Source organism: Sceloporus undulatus, chromosome 11 (assembly GCF_019175285.1).
Source record: "Sceloporus undulatus isolate JIND9_A2432 ecotype Alabama chromosome 11, SceUnd_v1.1, whole genome shotgun sequence".
Classification (NCBI taxonomy): domain Eukaryota; kingdom Metazoa; phylum Chordata; class Lepidosauria; order Squamata; family Phrynosomatidae; genus Sceloporus; species Sceloporus undulatus.
The window spans coordinates 5,630,816-5,653,659 of record NC_056532.1 but is presented as its reverse complement, the minus strand read 5'-3'; the positions used below and the strand labels follow the sequence as shown (position 1 = coordinate 5,653,659).

The 22,844-nt window shown below is 51.6% G+C and overlaps 3 protein-coding genes across 3 annotated transcripts; 2 read left to right on the top strand and 1 right to left on the bottom strand.

The window, feature by feature from the left end:
* Positions 1-60: 60 nt before the first annotated feature.
* Positions 61-5,716, top strand: VTN (vitronectin). Its single transcript, XM_042442436.1, has 9 exons — positions 61-123; positions 949-1,120; positions 1,741-1,860; positions 2,578-2,883; positions 3,335-3,474; positions 3,933-4,089; positions 4,307-4,459; positions 4,744-5,043; positions 5,534-5,716. Exons 1-9 carry the CDS (start codon positions 76-78, stop codon positions 5,647-5,649), a joined length of 1,512 nt encoding a protein of 503 aa, XP_042298370.1. The 5' UTR covers positions 61-75; the 3' UTR covers positions 5,650-5,716.
* A 4,632-nt stretch (positions 5,717-10,348) lies between these two features.
* On the bottom strand, positions 10,349-14,397 carry TMEM199 (transmembrane protein 199; the record flags this gene model as incomplete). Its single annotated transcript, XM_042442438.1, is given in 9 exon segments — positions 10,349-10,404; positions 11,043-11,195; positions 12,341-12,365; positions 12,367-12,384; positions 12,783-12,872; positions 13,491-13,501; positions 13,504-13,563; positions 14,210-14,351; positions 14,353-14,397. Coding segments are annotated over 9 exon segments (600 nt in total), but the record flags the coding sequence as incomplete, so codon positions are not given.
* Positions 14,398-14,567: 170 nt separating this feature from the next.
* POLDIP2 (DNA polymerase delta interacting protein 2) lies at positions 14,568-22,027 on the top strand. The gene is given in 12 exon segments (XM_042442589.1): positions 14,568-14,770; positions 16,385-16,392; positions 16,395-16,465; positions 17,136-17,233; positions 17,565-17,661; positions 18,533-18,608; positions 19,220-19,327; positions 19,842-19,978; positions 20,093-20,119; positions 20,417-20,542; positions 21,206-21,285; positions 21,520-22,027. Coding segments are annotated over 12 exon segments (1,146 nt in total). The 3' UTR covers positions 21,635-22,027.
* The last annotated feature ends 817 nt before the right edge of the window (positions 22,028-22,844 follow it).

Below are 22,844 nucleotides of genomic sequence, written 5' to 3'. Positions count from 1 at the left end.
GGTGGATTTGCACATTCCTCCCATAAGGCTTTTTGTGGAGGAGAGAACCAAAGCAAAGTAGGAGACTTTCTACCCATGGCCTTTGGGGACTGTCCTGCCATGCTGCCTGGAGGATTGTGGGAGGTAGAGTCCAAAAGAAGTAACTTGCAGAGGCTCAGGGCATGCAGATGGCCCTTCTCAAGTCTGCAGATGATCTCCAAAAAGCTGAGCTCAAGGGAAGGCAGGAAGGCTGGGCCAAAAAGTCCAACAGAGAGAAGTGCAGACTTTTGCATCCATAAAGAAAGAGTATAAACTCACGTGCATCTAGCGGTTTGAGTGTGGGACTCAGAGTCTGGGAGTCCAGGGTTCGAATCCTTGCTCAGCCACGGAAATCCGTTGGGTGACTTTGGACAAGTCACACTCTCTCAGCTTCAGAGGATGGCAATAGCAAACCTCCTCTGAATGGCCCATGCGTCCCAATGGATCCCAGCCCTGGCTGTGAAAAATGTCCTTTGGGCCCTGAATGAGAGGAAGAGAGAGGAGGAGAGGAGCAGTAGCTGGAAGAGACAACATTTCAACCAATAGCCCAACAAAATGGATCTGGGGGGACAAATTCTACCACGTTTCATTTGCAGAGAGTGACAGGAAAGGAGTCCTTTCCATGGAAAGGGAATCCTCCCATACATTCTTTCAGTTCTGGTCAAATGAGAGAGAGAGAGAGAGAAACCGGAGCATTTAAAAAGTGCCAGAGAAAGTGGGACGGCAGAAGATTAATGGAGACTGCCTTTGCCAAACTGGGATGGTTTGAGGGCCTATGCCCCTGGCTTAGCTTTTGGAAGAGGTCAAATTCCACTTCCAAAGAGAAAGTAACCCAAAGTGTTTGCAATAGAAAGCGAGATAGTGGTCCAGAGAGGAGGCGCCGGAGGGAAGCGTCCGCCCCACTGACCTTGTCCCTTTCCTTTGGGGCAGCGAGGGCAGGACTGCGCAAACAGTCTCTCTGGGGTGGCCAGGAGCAGTGGATCGGACTGCAGCTCCGGACCAGACTCAACCGGGCAAAGGAGACGCCTTCCGCCGTTCGCCATGAGGGTCTTGAGCCTGGCCTTGGTGCTGGGCTGGCTGTGTGGGGCCTTTGGGGCAGAAGGTGGGTACCATGGGGGTCTCCTTTTGGGGAGGGAGAAGGAAGGAGGTTCTCCTGTAATATCTGTCACCCCAAGAAAAAAGATCAACTAGCAAACCCCAAGAAGAAATACTTCCCCCCCCCCCTTTAACATTTTGTCCACCTTTGGAACTTCATGCCACATATATATGGCAATGCCCATATGTTTTCTCCCCTTAAAGCAAAGCTGGAGTATTTCATTTTGGTCACGAATTGGAATAAATGTTCCAGAAATACACTTGGGAGCAGCTTAGTTTTGGGGAGATGCAGCTGGTGGGGCGACAAGGAGGGAAGGAAGGTGACTTCCCCAATAATATTTGCCACCCGAGTAAAAAGCAATTGGCAGTCGCCCTCCACCACCAGAGAAATAATTCCAAATTGTCTAGTGGAAATGCCATAGGTAGGATCACAATAGTGGGACTGCAAAAACAGGTCTGCAACTGCAAAAACATGGTTTGCAACAGGTTGCATTTTCCAACAAGACTTTACTGAGGCCTAGAATCTTGCATGGAATTTCATTTAAAACTCGGCACCTGGGATACCGCGAAACCGATGACAATTGGGGCACAAACCATGCCAATACTAATGCCCGCCTTCCTTCCCAGAGTCCTGTGAGGGCCGCTGCGACAAGGGCTTCGACATCCAGAGCAAATGTCAGTGCGACGACCTTTGTGCGTATTACCAGAGTTGCTGCAATGACTATTTAACCGTCTGCAAATCCAAAGGTAATGCAATGGCACCAAGGTGGGCACGGGTTGGGTAGGGGGAGTCACGCCCTCTGGCATTTTGGCTCTTTGGCGAGGTGTTTGGGGGCGCAGCTGGGTAGTTTGGGGCACAGAGAAGCACAGACAGCCATCAGGAGGTGGCTGCTCCATCATCCTCTCTAACAGTGATGCCAGGTTTACAAAATAGCCATAAGGGACAACCAACTCTTCCAAGGTTGGCATTCAGAATCTATGCATGGCTGCATGGTGGAGTGGTTTTGGATCAGGACTCTGGGAGACCAGGGTTCAGATCAGCTTCAGAGGAAAGCCAGGGTGGCAAACTGAAAATATACTGGCCAAGGAAACTATATGTTTCCAAGCCAGCATGGCGCAGTGGTGTGAGGGTTGGACTAAGACTCCAGGAGTTGAAATCTCTGTTCGGCCAGGAAACCTCCTTCTCAACCTTGAGGGAAGACAATGGCAAACCCCTCTGAACAGGAGGCCTTTAAGTCATTTCTGACCCCTTCGGGTTGCCATAAGTCAGAAGCAGTTTAAAGGGACACAGCAACAACAATTCTCTTATCATTGCACCAGACCTGGAAACAGTAGCTTTTCTCTGTGCTGAAAGGCTAAGCTTCAGGCTTGATATGGGAAAGAGGCTTAGGAATCCTGAATTCAAACCAAGGGATAGAAAGAGTTCCCAGTGACCTCTGGGTGGCTTTTGCCTTCTCCTTCTAGTGACCCGTGGAGATGTTTTTGAGCAGCCGGAGGACGACTATGTGGACTATTATGACTTGCCCAATACCACTGCCCCTGTGCCCACCAGTGCCAGCCCTGAGCCGGACGTCACCTCGACGTACGAATATGTCTGGACGGAAGAGGCAGGTGCTGCAGGGACGGCTGGAGGAACGTGGGCACCCTCTCAGCTTCCGACAGAGAGTCCAACGACCGAGGCACACGGGGAGGATGAGGAGGTCCTCTGCAGTGGAAAGCCATTCGACGCTTTCACCAGCCTGAAGAACGGGTCCATCTTTGCCTTCCGTGGTATGGTACCAAAAAACTAACTAACTGTGGGCAGCTCCCCCTCTGAGGGTTGCTCTCACCTTGTGTCACAGTAGCCAAAACCATGCCCTCCAACTGTGCCCATTTGGTAAAGCCAGTCTCTATGAATCCTCTGCCACCCCACTTCCTCAGCTGCTTTCAAAATGCCCTGGTTCCTTTCTCTCCCTCCCGCCTTCCCCCTTTGGCTTCAGCTTGCTTCCATGCCATACCCTGCAATTGCCCCAGTTTTGCAGAGACAATCCCCATGACTCCTCTGCCATCCCACATTTCAGCCATTCCATGGGGATTCTGAGAATTGTCACTCCCCACAAGGGTACCTTTTCTGAACCATGCTACAGTGGGTACGGTAGCTCTGCCTGCCATCCTTGCCCTGAGAGGGCATGTGGGCCTGGCACTGTTGTAATAATTCACTCTCCTCTTTTTTCCGTCCCAGGGAAATATGTGTACGAACTGGATGAAAAGAGTGCGAAACCCGGGTACCCCAAACTCATCCAGGAGTTGTGGGGGATCGAAGGACCCATCGACACCGCCTTCACCCGCATCAATTGTGAGGGCAAGACGTACCTTTTCAAGGTGAGACGCGGGTGCAAAAAACAAAACAAGGCAGGTGGGATCAGACTCCAGGGGAAGACTCTGGGTACCCCCAGAGAACATCTATCCATCCTGGCAGCCTTTATTCAGTCCGGTTTTTGGAAGCTTCAGGACTAAAACTTAGTTTATTACAAGCTCAGCACGGATCCTTTGCTATAGGGAGAAGAGAAAGGGGAGACCCTCTCTTCCTATAGACAACTCCCATCCTCAGGGCCAAGTAGTGCTAAAGGATTATGGGAGCTGTAGTCTAAAATACCTAGAAAGGCTGTGGGCTCCTCAATCCTACTGGCTAAAGCCAAGCCCCATGGCTTCAACATGTAAAATCATCTTGAGGAAAGGCTGCCCCTGAGTATGTGCAGAGTCCCAGGGAAAGCTGAGCCCCTGAACCTCTTGCTTTTATGTGAGGTCTCTGTCTGCACATGACCCCCATTTCTCCCCAGGGCAGCCAATACTGGCGCTTTGCAGATGGGGTCCTGGAAGCTGGATACCCCCGGAGCATCTCCAGTGGATTCAAAGGGATCCCGAATGATCTGGACGCTGCTTTTGCCCTCCCGGCCCAGAACTACTTCTCCAGTGAAAGGGTTTATTTCTTCAAAGGTGGGTGATTTACTGCTTTTCTGGGGGTCCAAGAAAGGTCCTCTTTTGCCTCTCAAACCATCCCCCCCCCCGAGTTCTGTGAGGGTCCGTTCCTTGATGTTAGTGGGGAGGGGGCTGCAGGCAACAAGATGTCTTGAGTGCTTACCTGCTTCCTTTGGGACATTCTGTCCGTCGGGACCCCAATCCTGAACGGTCACCGTCGCTCTCCGCTTCCCAGGGAACAAATACTGGACCTACGACTTTGCCAATCAGCCCAGCCGGGCGGCCTGCGAGGAAACCTCCCCTTCGCTGGTCTTTGACCATTACGCCCAGATGCAGGACGAGGAATGGGAGGAGATCTTCCAGCTTCTTTTCGGAGGGACACGCCGGAGTAAGTGGGGTGCAGAGGCCGGTGCTCTGTCTGTGCGTCCTCCGCAAGGACTCCCCTCCTTCCCGTTGTCGGGGATCCCAAGTGGGTCACATTCAGAAACACCTGCGTGCAAAATTTCGGAGCGGTGGTGGGAACGGTTTTAGGGGATTCCATCAGGTTGCAAAACACAAAAAACCCTTTTCCTACATCTGGCCAAGGGGTTGCCCTCATGGAGGGTCATGCCCACTCTCCCCAATCTCTGACCCACTTTCGTCAAATACCTCCCTCCTCTGCCTCTTTGCCAGGTGGGGCCAGCCGGCCCCGGTTCATCGGCCGCGACTGGCGAGGGGTTCCCGGGCATGTGGATGCCGCCATGCTGGGGAGGCTGTATGTGGCGCAGAGTCCAACCCAGCGCCGCAGAGGGAGGAGGCCATCCCGGCGTCACCCCAAGAAGTACCGCCGCCGCCAGCGCTGGGGACGCTGGGATCCGCTGTGGGACTGGACGGGCATTGACAACGAGAGCTCCGAGTCCTTTGAAATGGACTGGCTACTGGGCGGGTCGACTCCTTGCCAGCCTTTCCAGAGCGTCTATTTCTTTGTGGATGGTGAGTTTTGGGGGGGCCTCTAACTACCCAGTTTGCTGTTATCCTTAAAAGTCAGAACTACAGCACAAAGAGATTTGCAGGTAGACTGCTTCAGGAAACAGAGGTACCATTATGGGTGCATCTATACTGTAGAAATTAATGCAGTTTGGCAACCTTTTAACTGCCCTGGCTCCATTCTACAGTAGTTTGGTGAGGGCACCCCTTTGGCAGAGACAGCTAAAGACCTGGTAAAACTATAAATCCCAGGATTTGCTTAAAGTGGTGTCAAAACTGCATTATTTCTACAATGTAGATGCACCCCTAAAGGTATATATGAAAAACAAATGACTTTCACGTTGAGACTTGGGTCCCATCTCCAAGAAATCTCCTGCAAATATAGATGCAGCTATTCCAAAATCCAGAACGCTCCTGGCCCTGGGCATTGCGGATATGGAGACCCAGTCTGTACATAGGTAAACCATACTCTTTGGGGGGGTTTTCTTTCCTGCAGACAAGTACTACCGGGTCAGCCTCCGCACCCGCCGCGTGGACTGGGTCTACCCCAAATACCCGCGCCCCATTGCCAAGTACTGGCTGGGCTGCCCCTCCGATGAGGACCTCGCCTGAAGTTTGGATGCAAACCCCAGCGCACCAACAGCAGCAGTCAAATAAAGCCCATTTTGGTGTCCCAAAAGCATGTCTCTCTCTTTCTGTCTGTCCTTCTCTGTTTTCAGATATTTATGCATTCAACGGTAGGTCCCACTTTCCCACTAAAGCCAGTTAAAATGCAAAATTGCAACTGGAAAGTGAAAACCAACCCATTCTAGCAACAACAGCAGCAACAATAACAAGACAGTAAAGGAATAAATAGCCCTACCTTAAAATCTGCCTTAGGAGCAAGTCACAGGACGGCGTGTGGTCATTGCCTTCCTCTGAGGCTGAGAGAGTGTAGTCTAGGTCAAAAGCATAGGCAAGGAAGGTGGAGAAACAGCAGCCAAATTTAATGGTGTCTTGGATCAATGATCAATTCTTCTAATGATGGTGAAGAATAAGGTGAAATAAAAGAGCGGTGGCCAGAGTTTGGGAATCAGGGCCAATGGCTGGGGATTCTGGGAGCTGAAGTCCAAAGCGCCTGGAAGGCCAGAGTTTGGGAATCCCTGGTTTTAAGCTGTTTTAGAAAAATATTGCGTTTCAGGACAACAAAACACAGTTTGAAGAGCCTGAAGAAAAGAGGAGGAGGAGGAGGAGGAGGAGGAAGAAGGCTTGGCTTCCAGGACCCTGGAGAGCAGCCCTGGTGCGCCTCTCTTTCCTCGTCCCTCCTCCTCCTGGGCTCCTCTGCTGCGGAGACCCAGAGTCCAGCTTAGAGGCGGTCCTTCTTCCCGGGTTTGGGAGGATAAAAAGCCCAGGCAGAGTGGAAACAGCCTTCAGATCCAGATGGGGACCCAGGAAGAGGAGGCCAAAGAGAGGGGGCTCGCCCTCCTGGGGGACCCTGCCTGCCCCAATGCCCCCTTTTTCCCTCCAGAGAGGAGGCAGGAGAGCCCTCCAGGTAAGGCTGGAAAAGGGGGGGGGGAGATAGAAGGAAATTGGGACTTTGTATTGGGGAGGGTTTACTTTTGGAAGGGGGACTGCAAAGCCCAGTATCCCCCCAACAAACAAAGGTTTGGAGAGCAGGGGGTAGGGGCTTTGGGGGGAGGACAAAGGAGGAGGGTAAAAGTTTTGGAGTGGAGGGAAAGGAACTTTTTTTGGAGGTGGGATGATAAAGCCCAGAATCCCCCCACAGCCCAATCCCTACTGGATTTGTGCATCTTTCAAAAGGCCCTTTCCTGCCACATCCAAACCTCTGCCATCAGTCCCATCCTTCCTTAGGAGGAGCTACCTGGGTGTGAGGATGCTGGCTTTGCCATCCCCCAAAGTGACTTCCGTGCATCCTTTCCTTTCCCCCTTAGTGGATGTGGTTGTTTGCAGTGGAGACTGGGCTTTGCTGCCTCCACTCCTCTCAGGAAGGGGGAAAGGCCATAGGGATACTGAGCTTACATCTTCAGAAGGCACTGTTAAACCTCTACCAGCCCCATCCTCCGCTGTGGGATGGTTGGTGGGATACTGGGGCTTTGTGGCCATGCTTTTCCTCTTCCCTCCCCCTCGCTCTTTCCTCTCTAGAGGCCACTCGGCCCCTGGGACCCCGCAAGCGGAAGCGGACCACCTTCAGCCGGGGCCAGCTGAGTGAGCGGGAGAGGGTCTTGTGGCCGCCTTCCCTACCCAGACATTGGTACCCGGGAGCGACCTGGCCGAACTGACCCAGCTGCCAGAGGCCAAGATCCAGGTGAGACCCCCGACCTACTGCCCGGCTTTTGGGGGAAGACGCCCTCGGCCCTTTTTACTCACCCTTTTTCTTCGTGCTGTGCAGGTCTGGTTCCAGAAACCGCCGTGCCCGCAGGAGCAAAGACGGCGGGGTGGGCTCCGGCGATCAGTCCCCAAAGCGGCCCTGTCCGGGGGCCCCTGTCCGTCTTGAGGGTCAAACCTCCTCGACTCAACCTCTGTGCCCCATTTCTTTGGCTGGGGGGACGAAAAGGAGGTTGCGGCCATCACTGCTCCTGCGCAGCCTTCTTCGTGTTGGCCTCCGGCAAACTCCATCCAGGAAAGAGGGAAGAGGAAGGAGAGCCCCGCTGCAGCTTGGGCCACCTTGACGGTGGGTGGGAGGCCTTCCCAGCCCCTCCGCTTCCCTGGGGGCCATTTCAGAGCTCATCTACAGCGCCGCTCTGGTTGCTAACTTGGGAGAGCTCTAGTGCGGCCCCTCAAGAAGCGGAGGGGAGTGCTGGCTGGGGTCCGATAAGGTCACTTTGGCAGGGATTGGAGGCCGACAGCGCCAAAAATCCCCTTTGGGATAGAGGACGCAGAATCCCCAGCCGACTTGAGGCGTCTCGTCCCCCCCTACAAAAAGGGGAGCTTCTTACACTCTGGCTTCCAAAGAAGCACAGAGCTGGAGTTGAGGTTACAAAACACATAGGATTACCGGAGTATTTGTAACCCGGGCTGTGTAACAACTCCATTGGGCTGAGGATTGAGGAATTTGCAGTCCCAAACTCTAAGAGCAAAAGAAAAGGTTGGGGATAGGTGTATATAACCTGAGCTGTGTTTAACTTTCCCAACCTCTGGAAGCGCAGGAGTTTCAGTGAGTTTGGTATTTGGGGTGGGGGATTGGGGGATTTGTAGTCCCTATCTCTGGGAGGTGGGAGGCTTAGGGAGCTGATATAACCCAAGGCTGTGCAACTTTCCAAGCTCTTTGGGAGCAGCGGGAGGTAACAGTGGAGCTTGGGGATTTGGGGACTACAACCCCAGTGGGCTGGGAAAAGGGAGGATTTGTTGGGGTGGGGATTGTGGGATTCTCCTCCCAAACGTGGTGGGGAAAGATCCCTGTAACTTGGGCTGTGTAACTTTCCCAAGCCTGTGCATTGCCAGGGAGGAGATATCATATTTACCTTGTCCAACATAAATCTTTGATGCTTGGGGAGGCAAACGGATACAGTACCCCCCCAACACAACTGCACCTGGCTGAGTTAATCCATAGGTTCTCCCCCTATCATTCTCCCCCCCACCCCAAATCTCTCCTCTCTTGTAATCCAATAAAAAGCCCAGTGTTTTGTGATACCCACAAGCTTAGCCTGACATTTTCATTTCGGATTTGTGTAGGATGAAGGTAGGATAGCGGGGGGGGGGGGGTTGCTTTTACCGATCCAATATCCTTAAATGCAGGAGAGGAATGACCCAACGGGTTGGGGGGGGGGAGGACAGGACCCCAAAGTCCTGGTAATGCCACCTAATGGCCAGGGAGAAAATACCTTAATCTCCGCTGGATCTGGGATGATTGAGCAGCATCGCCTAATCCCGGGGATGGACCATGAATGGACCCTCTGGGATTTGCACGTAGCAGCAATATATATATTGCTCTGTGTCGCCCCTCGTTGGCGGGGGGCTTAGTGGGCATCAGAACATTAATCAACGCTTCTACTTTTTCCAGGAGGGACATGTCCTGGAACAGTCCCGACGCGCTCGCTCCCAATGGCTCTTGTATCCAGTAAAAAGCCCAGGTTTTGTACTCATGCTGCTCAGCCTGGCTGGCATCTCCAGCCCGAAATCAGCCCAAAAAAACAAGCTCTTGTGGGCATTTAGGGGGCAATCTGGAAGTCAACTCCTTAGCTTGGCATTCTTGGCGCATTCTGCATCTCTAGGGCCCACATCCTGACACCTACTTTGGCAGATTACTGTAAACATGCTTAGGTGGTTTGTCACCAAGGAAGACAGAGAGAATTGGAACGAGAGAAGTAACAAACAGGATAAACTAGGTCTTGGGTGGAAACCCAAAACAGCACTGATGAACTGGTAAACACCATAATGTAGTTTGTAAAAAGCCTTTTCCCAATTCAATGTACAGGAGACTCAGTCAACTCAATCAGGTTTACTCTAGAGAATAATACATTTAAAAGGGGAGTACTAATGTGTAACAGAACAAAATTAAGACATGAATCTAGGCTTGGCTCCCTGAAGCTCCAGAAATGCACCCTGACCATCACCCACTTCTTTTCTATTGCCCACAATGCTCAGTGTAAGCAAGACCAAACAGGAAACATCCCTTATGTCCAGAGGAGATATTCCCCCATAGTAGTTGGACACACTGAGCTGCTTTTGGTCAGGCAGTTCAACACACACAGTAGAGATTTGCTTCTGTAACCGGAGCTGACGGGAAATCATGACCAAAGTGGAGAGGATGAGGCGCAGTCTTTGGAAAAGTTGGCCATTGAGAGACATCCGAGGTGGGAGGGAGGTACGACAATCCTGCAGCAATGCAAAAGAAGGTTTGGCTGGGGCAAGACAACAGTCCAACAACCCAACAGCAGCGGGAGGGACGGGTCTTCTACCACCAAAAGGAAGTTCCTTTATCCATCCACAGTCCTGGAGCTTGTGCAGCTTCAGCCACAGAAACAAAACAACACTTGGTTGTGAACAAGATAGATGAGGTGGGTAACAGAATGTCCAGAAGGAATAGAGGGACTTGTACAACTCCCTGGGCACGCTGTCTTGCCTTGTGCAGGAGGAAGGGAGACAGATGTCAAACGGCCAGAGAGTCTCTTTGGCTGGGCTGCAGACAAGGTGCAGAGTGCAAGTCCTCCTCCTCCTTGGACAGTTTCTCCTGGGATTTGAGGGTGGATTCTGCATGTCGATCTCCAATGCCTCAGGTCTGGCAGGGCAGGGGAGCCAAGAGGCAGAGGCAGGATGGGTCCTTGGAGTCTGTGGCTACAGTTCTCCCAGTTCCCCTTCAGCATCCTCACCATCAATACAGATCTGCCAAACCCACCACAGAGGCTGCAATCACAGCAGACAACACCGCTGGAAGAAAGAAAAGGCCAGGGAGGGTCAGTTCTCTCTCTTCTGGTGGATTCTAGCTACTGAGCTGGGAGATCTGACCCAACCTTCTGAAGGAATTCCTGACAGTAAAAGAGCCATTCGATAGCACAACAAAACCCTCAAGATGACAGGCTCTCCTTCGTTGGAGGTTTTTAAGCCAGTTGGCCTATCTCACAGGGGGGATAAGGGGTGGATCTCCTGCACTGGAAGCAGGGTGGGCCAGAGACCCCTGGGATCCCTCCTATCACTTCTGTGGCTCTAGGATTCTTTGACCCACACAAAGCCCACAAGCATGCTAAGACACGATGCTTTCTTTGGTCCAGAAGCTGGAAAGGGATGGAGTACATAGTATCATTCCCGTACCTCACAACAAGCTCTCACAAATGCTGTTGAACTGCAACTACCATCAGGCCCCTGGCCAGCATATCAACAATGGGGAAGCTGGGGGGCAGCCCAACAGTATCTGTACTGCACTATTCCCACTCTACCTTAGAACATGAGGTGCATCCTGAACCAAATATGTAACTTTCCATTTTAGCTGAACATAGATTGGCGGAAGGAATGCACACTCAGCAGGACAAGACCAAGATGGGGGGTCTGACCCTCTTGCCTGCTGTCACTCACCGCTGCCATTTCCGTGAAGACATACTCGCTGCCCAGGAATGTGCAGACGAACGTGGCTCCCACAGTGATGATGAAGTTGAATATGTTGACAACCAAGGCTTTGTGGACCGGACTGTGGGGGGGGAGAGAAAGGATGTGCGTCTGTGAGACTGGGTTGGTGGGCCAGGCACCATGTCAGCTGCAAAGTACTGGGGCGTTTAAAAATGAAAGAGAACAAAATGTTCTGACCCTTTCTGCCTGTTCTTTCACTACAAGGGTTGACTATGGTTCCTTTACCCAATCCAGGCAAAAGAGAAGTATGCCTCAAAAAGGCAAGATTTCCAGAAGAACGCAAGGAGAGCAGTGTGGTTCTCAGTCATACCGGCAAAATTCACTTGGGATAACCAGAACAGCTGGAGTTCAATTTACTCAATGGGGGTTCAACTCACAATGAGGAGGAGATAAATTCGTCCCTGAGAGCAGGCTGGTACTGGCCTAATCCAAATGCTCATTTTAATGGAAGTACGCCTGCCCAAAGAAAAAACCCTCCCTCCGACCACCATCTTGAGGGGGAAAGAGAGGCAGGCAACTCCAACTGCCTCCTCAAGAAGAAAGCCCCCTCGACCACCATGAGGGGGAGGGGCCGCAAGCTCCAACGGCTGCCTCAAAGAAGAAAGCCCTCCCCCGCCCCCATCTTGAGGAGAGAGAGAGGCAGGCAGCCTCCAACTGCCTGCCTCAAAGAAGAAAAAGCCCTCCCTTCCGCCCACCATCTGAGGGAGAGAGAGAGGCAGGCAAGCTCCAACGCCTGCCTCAAAGAGAAAAAGCCCTCCCTTCCGCCCACCATCTTGAGGGGAGAGAGGCAGGCAAGCTCCAACTGCCTGCCTCAAAGAAGAAAGCCCTCTCTTCCGCCCACCATCTTGAGGGGAGAGAGAGGCAGGCAAGCTCCAACTGCCGCCTCAAAGAAGAAAAAGCCCTCCCTTCGCCCACCATCTTGAGGGGGAGAGAGGCAGGCAAGCTCCAACTGCCTGCCTCAAAGAAGAAAAAGCCCTCCCTTCCGCCCACCATCTTGAGGGGGAGAGAGAGGCAGGCAAGCTCCAACTGCCTGCCTCAAGAAGAAAAGCCCCCCTTCCGACCCACCATCTTGAGGGGGAGAGAGGCCTGTTATATTTTATTTTGACTGTTGTTTTGTACTTCCTGTTGTACACCGCTTTGATCTAATTTGGAAAAGCGGTATATAAATAAACATTATTATTAATTATTGTTTATTATTATTATTATACGCAGCCCATTGGGATGTCACCACCACGATACGCACCTTGCCTCACGAGATCTGCCAGGGTGTCCACAGCGGTCCAGTTCCTAGAAGGAGACATGAAAAGAATTTGGTCACTTCTGATAAGGTGGAATCTACCTCTGTCAAGCGATCCTCCAAGAACGACATCAGGTCACCTTGTATGTCCAGGGGCTTACACAAGACAAAGCTGGCTTTTGCTAACAAAGGCCTGAGCAGATAGGCCAAATCAGCTGCTTCGGGTCACTTTGGAGGTATGCTGTTTAAACAATGCATGCATCCTAATAGGCCGGAAGCTGTGCAAAGCCTCACTCCAGTCCTAAGGACCAGAGCACAGCTTTGGCGCAGCTTCTGGCCTCTAAGATGTCTGTGTCGTTTAAACAGCACACCTCCAAGTGACCAGAAGCAGCTTTACTTTGCCTGTGTTGTGGCGCCCAAGGGCTTTGGCTTTCTTTCTGCCTCTTACCTGGCAGTTGATGTTCCTTGTTATTTGCTTATACTCCTCGTTGGCTAGCTTGGCCTTGATCTTCTCCCAGCCGGGCCACAATTCTGGGTTCTGGAGTAGGAAAACATAACAGTAGAAGCTCAGTGCTTCTGTGCTGAACATCCACCCCACAACACCTCATGAGTGGAGAATCGCTCTCCAGAGGCGCCATAACTCCTTCTAGGAAGGCGTGGCGACATGGCAGGCTGCCCAATCTGAAACACTTCCCTCCTCAAATCTGTCGCATCTGTTGTCCAAAGGGAAGAACGGCTGTCCCAGAAGCTCCTTGGAACAGCCATTCCCCTCTGATGAAGGTCAAGGGCCATTGTCGCGATTCACGGGGGCTTGCTAGGGCCGTGCACGTTAACAGGGTCTGCAGTGCTTTTAACCCTCCACAAATCTCCAAGGCCTGTTACAGACAGGCCAAAATAAAGCTGCTTCAAGTCACTTTGGAGGTATGGTATTTCAATGATGCATGAGTCCTAAGAGTCTGGAAGCGACCAAAGCTGCACTCCAGTCCTTAGTACTGGAGCGTGGCTTGGTGCAGCTTTTGGACTCTTAGGACGCATGCATCATTTAAAAACACATACCTCCAAAGTGACTCGAAGCAGCTTTTTTTTTGGCCTGTCTGTAACAGGCCCCAAGTTACTCTCCACCTCAAGACGTAAGAAAGCTCAAGAGGACACAAACCCTTGGAGGCACTTTGCTTCGGGAAGGAAGATCTCGCTGCCTTCCAGCAGTTCGTGAAGATGCACTGAGGAACCTGGGAGGCAAAAAGGAAAAGGTTTGTTTAAATCGAGGCTCTTTGGTGACTCTTCTGCTTGAAGGAACAACAGAGTTCTGTTGCATTTAGTCTTCTTTATCTCTTTCGTTGGTCGGCTGCCTTTCTCTCGGAGGGGGACCCAAGGTGACCCCCCCAGAGAGAACAGACTAAACAATTCCACAGTAGTTTAAAAATCATTGAATGATAGAGTTGGAAGAGACCCCAAGAGGGCCCTGATCCAGCCCCTTTATTCTGACATGCAGGAACTCTCCGTCAAAGCACTGATTGACAGATGGCCATCCAGCCTCCGCTTAGAGACCTGTAGGAAGGGAATATGTTCTGCTATCGAACTGCCCTTCCCTCAGGAGCTTCCTCCTAATGTTGAGCTGGGATCCCTTTCCCGGAGCTCCCTCCATTGCTCCATTGGGTCCATTCTCTGGAGCAGCAGGAAAGAAGCTCGCTGCCCAGAGGAAGAAGGCGATGGCCAAAGCCCTCCGAGGAGGACTGGCAAGAAAGCCCCAGGAAAGGGTTCCCATGAGGCAGAACGACACACAGAACAACAACAACAACACACACAGCAAGGCCCTGAAGGAGGCGGTGACCCCGAGGAGGTCAAGGGTGAAAGGTCACGGCTGGGGTCCCTCACCGGCCTCCCTCAGCGCTCGGTGCAGCCTGCGGAGGAGGGCGAAGGGACGCGGGGCTCCTCATCCTCCTCTTCTTGGGCAGGGCGGCCTCCAGCTGCGCCTCAGCTCCGTTGGGACCTCGAGGCCCGAGAGGAGGAGGCGCCCACGGCGCCCTTCCCGCCCGAAGAGAAGACGCCATCTTGGCAAAGAAAGGAAGAGAGCGCCTTCCCTCTCATGGTCGCGCGGCGGCCGCCTAGAGCGGCCCTGGCGCAGAGGACGACGGGAAAGGAGCGCCCGCGCGCGGGGGGTTGTGGGTAGCGGCGGCTGCTGCTGCTGCTGCTCAGGGCCTCGGACTCCTTCCTTCCTTCCTCCCTCCGCGGAATGGAGGCGGCGGCCGTGGCTGCTGCTGCCGCCTCCTGCTCGGTCCGTTCTGCGGCTGCGCGGAGCCGGTGCTGGGCGTCGGGCTGGGACGGGCCCGGGCGCCTCCCCTCTTCCTCCTCCTCGGGCTCCTGGGGTCTCCCCTGGGCAGCCAGGGGTTCCTGCGGGGCTGGACGGGGCTCCCCCAGGCGCTTCCTCTCCTCGCGGTGAGAGAGCGGAGGGTCTGGGGACTGCCTTCTGGTCAAGGCTTCCTTCGGGAAAGTCGCCTTCTGGAGAAATAACCCGCTTTGGCACCGCTTTAACTTCTGGCTCAAGGCTATGGCATTCTGGAGTTGGAGTCTGTTGTGGGGCCCAGTGGGCCCCACAAAACGACTCAACTCCGCGATGCCATAGCCTTGAACCAGGATGCTGGGTTATCTCTCCACTGTGGATGCATCCTTGGGCTGTGAGTCCCATCATCCCCAGCCCCAAAAGCCCCGCCTCCCCTTCCTTGGACTGCCATCCCCACCCTCCTTGACCTCAAGGCCCTTCTTCTTGGGGGATTCTGGGATAGGCAGCCTGACAGTCCTAAGCCAGGGGTCCTTTGGGAAGCCGACTCCTTCTTGGACTGTGAGACCCATGGGCCATTCTTGGGGGGATACTGGGGCTTTAGTCCAAAAGCCACATCCCTAAGTTGCTTTTTTGGGGGTCATAGAAGAGGAGAGGGCTATGTTTGACAAAGCTGCCTTTGGACTGTGTGTCCCACCATCCCAACCCCAAGTACACCCCCAGCCCTCTTTTGGGATATTACATCCCTAGCCCTTGGGCTGGGGGATTCTGGGACCTGCAGTCCAAAAACTGCATCTCTGGCCTTGGGAAGGGGGCTGCGTATGGCTGGAGGGGCCTGGCTTGCCTCCTTCCAGAGTCCCTAAAATGGGTCCCAGCTTCTTGGGGACAGTTAGCTTCCACTTTGCAAACTGCCCTGAGGAGCCACTATGGAAGTGTACTTGCTATTGCTGTTGTACAAAGAACAGTTGGGCTGCATTGGGCCCCACTCCTCAGCTTTGCCTCTCTGGGCTGTTCCAGGGCTCCTCCAAATTGTGTTGGACGCAACTCCCATCACCACTTCTTATAGTACGGTCTGGGCTGATGGCTTCTCACAGTCCACACATTTGCAGCCTCCTTACAGTCTCTTTAATGAAGCCCTGAGTACCAGTTGGCAGCAAAAAAGAGGAGGGCAGGGAGGACGGAGAAGAGGGTTTTATGGGCTCCTCACTGGCATGCCTTGCTTTTCTCACTGATCCACTGGCTAAGTAATGTTTTATGGATCTGGTGGGGCAGACTTTGGAGGCAGGAGCTGCTGCCTTGGCAAGGCTGAGTTGGGGGCTATAGTTTTCCCAAGGACCCTCAATTGCTGTTATGGTTTTTGGGGCAGAGATTCTGGCAGCCCATTTTGGGGACATGAGATTCCTCCATAGGGTCCTGATTCCCCATAGCTCTGTTCTTTCCTCAGTTCTTAGTATGTCCAGACCAAACCCTTTTCAACAGGGAGGATCCGTTTTAGCTATTTATGGTGCCTCAATCAGACATCTGTAGGAGTTTATTTCGTCCTCTCCAAAAGCCAGTGGTCATCGTGACGGCAGCCGCCTCTGAGATTAAACTTTAACTCCTGTACTAGGCTGACATCCCGGCTTCATTCTCGGTGATCTTTGGGTCTGGCTTCTGGACTCGCAGCTGGACAAAGAGACGGAAGCTGGACTTTGAGGCCAGTCCAGGCTCTGGCTGCTTGACCATCTTGCTTGAGCCTGACTTCTCTCTTCTCTTCTCTTCCTCAATGCCAGGAACCGTCCTGAGGCAAAGTCTTGGAGACGGTGGGTATCTTCGAAGTGCCAAAGCAGCAGGGCAAATATGACACAGGACAGGTAAGTAGGTTTTGGGAGGGACCCTTGTTTTAGGGAGGAAAGCAAAGACTAGTCTCTTCATACATCAGATAATGGTCATTGGTTTCAGGGGGCATGTTTATGGACCTCTGTATCTACTGTATTTTTAACTTTATTGTTTTAAACATTAATGGCATTTTAATGCGGTGATGTATTTTAACTTTTCCTATTAAGTTTGTAGTTTGTTTTCTCCTGGTTTTACTATAGCTGTTGTTCTTGTTGTCAACTTCATTTATATCGGAGCTTTCTCCCAAGACTGGGACTCAGAGTGGCTTAGATGTTAGCGTTTCTGTTAGCTAGATTGGGTCCCATGCTGAAAGCAAAACAAGATCTAAAATAGAACGAATAAGGTGGATATGTGAGGCCTGCAAATGGGTTGAAATGCCTGAGCATAGTAAATGTTGTGAAAGTGTTTGCTGTGGGCCCCCTTGAATGACGCATGTCCTTCCCAGAGGTCTGTGGCTGGCTTCATAACATGGTGGCTCCAAAATTCGCATGTCCGTTCACAGAATGCCTTGCTGTGCTTTTTGACTCTTCCGGTCTTTGGGCCAGGTAGCAAGGAAAAGCACTAAAACAGCGAAGCAACTTCTCCTGGGCAGTCAAAACCTGCTTTCCCAGGATCCCAGACACTGTTTCTCTTTTTACCTTCCAGTTATTTCTACACAGTGTCTTTGGATACCGAGGGATAGTCCTGTTTCCTTGGCAAGCCAGGCTGTACGACCGAGACGTTGCTTCTCCAGTGCCTGAAAAGTAAGGGTTGGCATTTGTTCGATGGGTGGGAGGTGCAGACTGAATTGGTCATGACAAGTAGCTGAAGTTTCCAGGAGGCAGGTGACAGTTGAACCTATCAGTTGGGAGTCGGTTGAGTGCAGCAGTCCTGGGGTTGTCTGCTGGGGTTGACAGCTGTCTCCTATGGCCATTTCTGAATTCCCAAGTCTCTTCAGCCTGTCTTCTAGTCCAAGACGGTTCTGTCCACAGTCAAGGTGACATTTGCTTTGGGCAGGAAAGAGAAGCCTTCTGCCGCTGCAGAAAGGTGAACAGGAGAGCTCCTTCCACTAAAAGAGGGTGTGTTTGGTTCCAGGGCAGAGAACTCAGCCAGCCACGGTTCCAAAGAAGTGAAAGGCAAGACGCACACATACTACCAGGTGTTAATAGATGCTCGCGACTGCCCACATATAGTAAGTCTTTCTCTCATTCTCCTTTCTGAGTGGCAGGTGAAGCTTACTGCAAGAAGCTTTCTTGAAGCAAGGCTTCCCAACTATAACAGTTTATTCTGTCTGTTCACCACCAGTGACACTTTATGAGAGGCTAGAGAGGCTTCAGTTGTCTTGGACTCCTAGCTGTGTAATTGTCAGTTTTATCCAAACCTATCTGGCGATGGGCCCTAGAATCTGGAAGTGATCCCAGGGGAAGTGATTTAGTTCCCCCACAGTCTGCTGTGCAGGGACACACAACTCAAGCGCCTTGCCCATGTAATGTCTATTTAAAGGCTTCCAAAGAATGAGAGTCCCCCACCCTCCAAGATATTTCACTGTCAAGTAGCTTTTAGAGTCAGGAAGTTCTTCCTAATGTTTAGGTAGAATCTCTTTTCTTGCTATTTGAATCCATTGGTTCATATTCTAGTTTCTGGAGCAGCAGAAAATATGCTGGCTCCATCTTCTACATGACATCCCTTCAGGTATTTAAAGATGGCTGTCATGTCACTTCTCAGTCTTCTCCAAGGTACACCTGCCCTACTCCTCTTTCTTATGGGGTTTGGAGGTTTCCAGACCTTTGCTCAGTTACCCTTCTCTGGATGGGTTCAAGTTGGGAAAAGCTGTCTTACAAGTGGCAGACATTTTGGGCTGTGACAAAAAAGAAGTGGCGATTCTAGGAAAAGCAAAACCAATTTCCATGGGACTATTTTCTGTCAGGATATGATTGTTCCATTCCTACAACAGTACAGTCCCCTGTGTGGCTGTTCAGGCAGATAATGGGATTTAATTCCCCCAGTTTGGGGCTTATTAAGGGCTGCCGCTCTCAAGTTCTGTTCTTCCTGTCTCCTCTCAGTCCCAGAGATCGCAGACAGAAGCGGTAACTTTCTTAGCGAACCATGATGACAGCCGAGCCCTCTATGCAATCCCAGGTGAGTGAAATAGCTGTCTCTTTGACTTTGCTGAGGTGGGGGGAGAGATTGGTGATCACCTGCCGGGCTTGGAGAAATCTGCATTGTTTCTGCCATGAAACACTGGAGACGGGACTGCTTTTCTTTTACTCCAGAAATAGGCTTAATGTAGGAGGTAAGGAGATGATCATTGCCCCCACTTCCTTCCCTCCCTGATTTCCAAACAAGTGACATGTCTTGAGTTTATACATCTTTCTTCTGTTTCATCAGTTGTTGTGTTCAAGACTGGTGAAGCACTATCAAAAGAACTGGAAGTCATATTGGTGTTTTTTTAAGCACTTGTATAAGAAAAGGAAAGAGTAAGAGGAAAAAAATCTTGCCGGAAACACTGGAGAGCCATCACTGCCCTTTAGCATATAGACGATCCAGATTTAGGTGGACTAGTGTCCGCTCATGGAGACCTGCTGGGGCCTGTGAGCTAAATTGTCTCTGGAGGGCTGAGGATAACCATTTAACTTGCTTCATTCAGTGGGCCTTGGCCCATCTCTGGCTTGTGCCCCGATTTCTCAACTGCCACTTTTCAGCTAATGCTGCTGACATAAATGTGCCTCACTATTGAGCTTTTTTCCCAGGACTTGACTACGTCAGCCACGAAGACATCCTCCCCTATTCGTCCACTGACCAGGTCCCCATCCAGCATGAGCTGTTTGAACGGTTCCTCCTGTATGACCAGACAAAAGGTACGTTTCTCCTTCTGGGTAAGATTGTGTGTGGAGAGGGGAAGCTGTGGGGAGACTTGTTGTAAGATCGGTTGTGGTGAAAAATGTGAACAATGCTTAGCCAATGCTAAGCAGCTAACATGAATGCCCTACACCCAAGTGTCAGCCTCAACTAGAGGAGATTCAGTCAGTGACAGTTACAGAAGTGTTAGCCAGTCATATCCAGCTAAGGATAGAAAGAAAACATAAAACCCTGATGTGACTGGCTGAAGGTTCCTACTCTACTCATGATACAGATGATGTCGCAGGAAGGTATCTTTGTCCAACCCATAACCAAGCTTCCCTGGGGATGCTGAGGAAGGCAGCACTTCCCCTACATTTACATCATTCCCAAAGTCTCACAGACCCAAGGAGTCTCAAAAGTACCCCCTGGTTTAAACCAACTTAATCCCAAGCCTTCCCTGCATAATTTTGGAAGACTGCAGGTTTATTTATTTTAACACTTTGCCAACCTGCCTCTTTTTTCTTTTTTAAGCACCCCCCTTTGTGGCAAGGGACACGTTGTGCGCATGGCAGGAGAAGAATCATCCATGGCTGGAGCTTTCCGACGTGCACCGGGAGACCACTGAGAACATCCGGGTCACAGTCATCCCCTTCTACATGGGCATGAGGGTAAGTGGCATGGCCCTTTGCAGGCAGCTCTCTGCTTGCCTAGTCAGATGGAAGCTTCTGGCCCAGAGCTCACATTTGTGACCCCTACCTTCTCTCTCTTCCTTCCCTCTGCAGGAAGCCCAGAATTCCCATGTCTATTGGGTAAGTGCTGATTTTCCTAGTTAGTTAGTTAGTTTATACTCTGCCTTCCTCCTGGCATGAGTCCCAAAGCTGCTTACAAGTATGGCTAAGATTATATTGTACAAACAGTTTCTTTTCAAAATTAAAAATGAGCAATTGAATTAAAAACACAAATTAAAACGGTTTTAAAATACACTCTTTAAAGCTTCTCTGGTCCTGAACAAAGAAAGGTTTTGCCTCTATTTGCCATTAGCTCTTGGCTCTGATTGGAATCTCTCTCCTTTTCTCCCCCTTTCTGCTTGCATTTCCCTCTTCCAGTGGCGCTACTGTATCCGCCTGGAAAACCTTGATAACGAAGTTGTGCAACTCCGAGAACGGCACTGGCGGATCTTCAGCTTGTCCGGCACCTTGGAGACTGTTCGTGGCCGAGGGGTAGTGGGGAGAGTAAGTATCACTCGAGGTGCGCATGTATGTGTCCGGAGGGGAGATTACTGGCTGAGTGGTACAGTGCTCTGTTGTTTGCATTCTAGCAATCTTCAGTGCAAGGAAATGTTTTTGTTTGGCTGCTCCCAGCCTGGCTGCCTCCAGACCATGTTGGACTGCAGTTCCCAGTAGCTAGAGGATGATAGAATGTGTAGTCCAATTCAATCAGGAGGCCACCAGTATGGGAGAGGGGCTGTGTTCTTTCATGCGTGAGGGGCTGAGCAGTTTCATTTATTTATTAAAATGGGTACAGCCCGTTTCTAACTATCTTAGGGGAAAGTACAGGCAATAAAACAGGTTAAATAATTGTAGAGCAGTTTAACAAGGAAAAACAGCAAGTGGAATTCCCATGGTCCTTGTAAATCACAGCCAAGGGGTGGCTGCTTTGGCCTCTAAAAACCGGGGTGGAGAACCATGTTTTAACTTGGTTAAACCAAGGCCAGCATCCCTTCTAAACGCTAAAGACAAAAACACACAAACAACCCTAGCCTCCAAATCCAAAACGGTCAATTTAAAAAGTCAGCCATGGCAGGTGATTAAAAACAAACTACCCATGGCTGGCTGAAATAAAAGCAGTGTCCAGCACAGGATCTCCAACAAGCATGGCCTTTGGTCTCTCCTCAGGAACCTGTCTTATCCAAAGCGCAGCCGGCTTTCCAGTACAGCAGCCACGTCTCCCTGCAGGCCTCCAGCGGCCACATGTGGTAAGGAGTCAGGCCCTGGAGGGTGGGGTGCGGTGGGAGGCCGGAGGATGAGGAAAGCTCAAGATACCTCCCAAGAGGATTGGAGTTTCAGTGGTGTTCCGAGGAGATCTTCAAGGAAAGAGAAGGAGGCTTGTTGGGTGCATTGAATCAGGAGCGTTGCATTTTCTGGCCCGGAAAGAAAAGCCTACACAGGTGGCCTGTGCCCCTCACTCCATCCTCTGCTTCCTTTCACAGGGGTACTTTCCGCTTTGAGCGGCCGGACGGCTCCCACTTCGATGTCCGGATCCCTCCCTTCTCCCTGGAGAGCAATAAGGATGAAAAGACACCCCCTTCTGGCCTCCATTGGTAGAGCAGCCCTTAGGAAGCCAAGCCCTGCCTCACCGGCTCCACCAACCATTCTGGACAGCCTTGCTCCCCCAGGACCCCCCTCTTCTTCCCTCAAGGGCTTAAGGTAGTTCTGTTTTTCTAAGAAACGAAAGACGTCCAGAGCTCCCCTCCACAATTCCTTCCCTTCCCTTCATCTGTTGTTGAAAGATGGGGATTTGCTTGGAACTTGCAAAATCTGGCTCCTTTTGGTGGCTGCCTGCCACTACTAATGCTCCCCAGTGTCCCATCCGGGGTCCTGGGAGTGAAGCTGCTGCGGCCCAGGATTCAGTGAGGTCTCTGCTGACTCAGGGGTGGGCCTTTTGAGTGCGAGGTGCTGTGTGTTTTCTCTGAATAAACAGGCCCTCCCTGGTTACAACCAGTCTTCCTTTTATCACCCCAGAGCGCCGCTGCCTCCCCTGGCTCAGGCAGTCACAGCCGTGGAAGTGGGTTCTCTTTCCTTGGGGTGGAGGGAAGGCTGGCTTGGAGGGCTGCTACCTACACCCTGCGTCCTTCTATCAACTGTGACTGCTATGGATTTGATACTGTCTTCTCTCCTCCTGTTCTTTGGACATGTTGCTTTCTCTAAACCCGCATTTTACTAGGGAAAAGCCTGAGGATTTGTGGTTTTGGGGGGCTGGATATCCCTACTCCAAAGGAACCAGTGGCTCTTGAGGTCCCCAACATTCGGGGCCCTTCCTGCCTTTGTGGTCTTGTAGTCCCACCAGCTCTCAGCTCATGCCCAGAACATGGCTTTGAATTTCTGCTTGGAGCGGACCCTGGGAGATGAAGGCAAGGCAGATGGTTGTTGTTGCTCACGCATCAAGCTGCTGGGGGCTGAACATGTAAAGGCAAAAGAGGTTCCCTGTTTGGGTGCAGCTGTTGCCCACAGAATGACTCCATCCAGAGAAAGCAAGTTGTCAAAAGGTGTCAGCAACAACAACTGCTTAAAACCATTTTAGTCTGTGGGTCAGTGTTAGTAAGGTGAGCCTGGGGGGCAGGAGAGAAAGTGGGTGGTTCGTGAGGAAGCACTTGGGGATGACCTCCTCCCTACACAACTTTTGCTTCTGGGCCTTTTCCTATGCAGGCCTGTCTCAGCTTTGGTGTTTTGCTCCATTGCACACAGCCGACAGATGTGGGGCACACACAGGGGCCCATAAGGGACTGGGGGGGTCTGGTTTGTTTTGTTGTGGGGT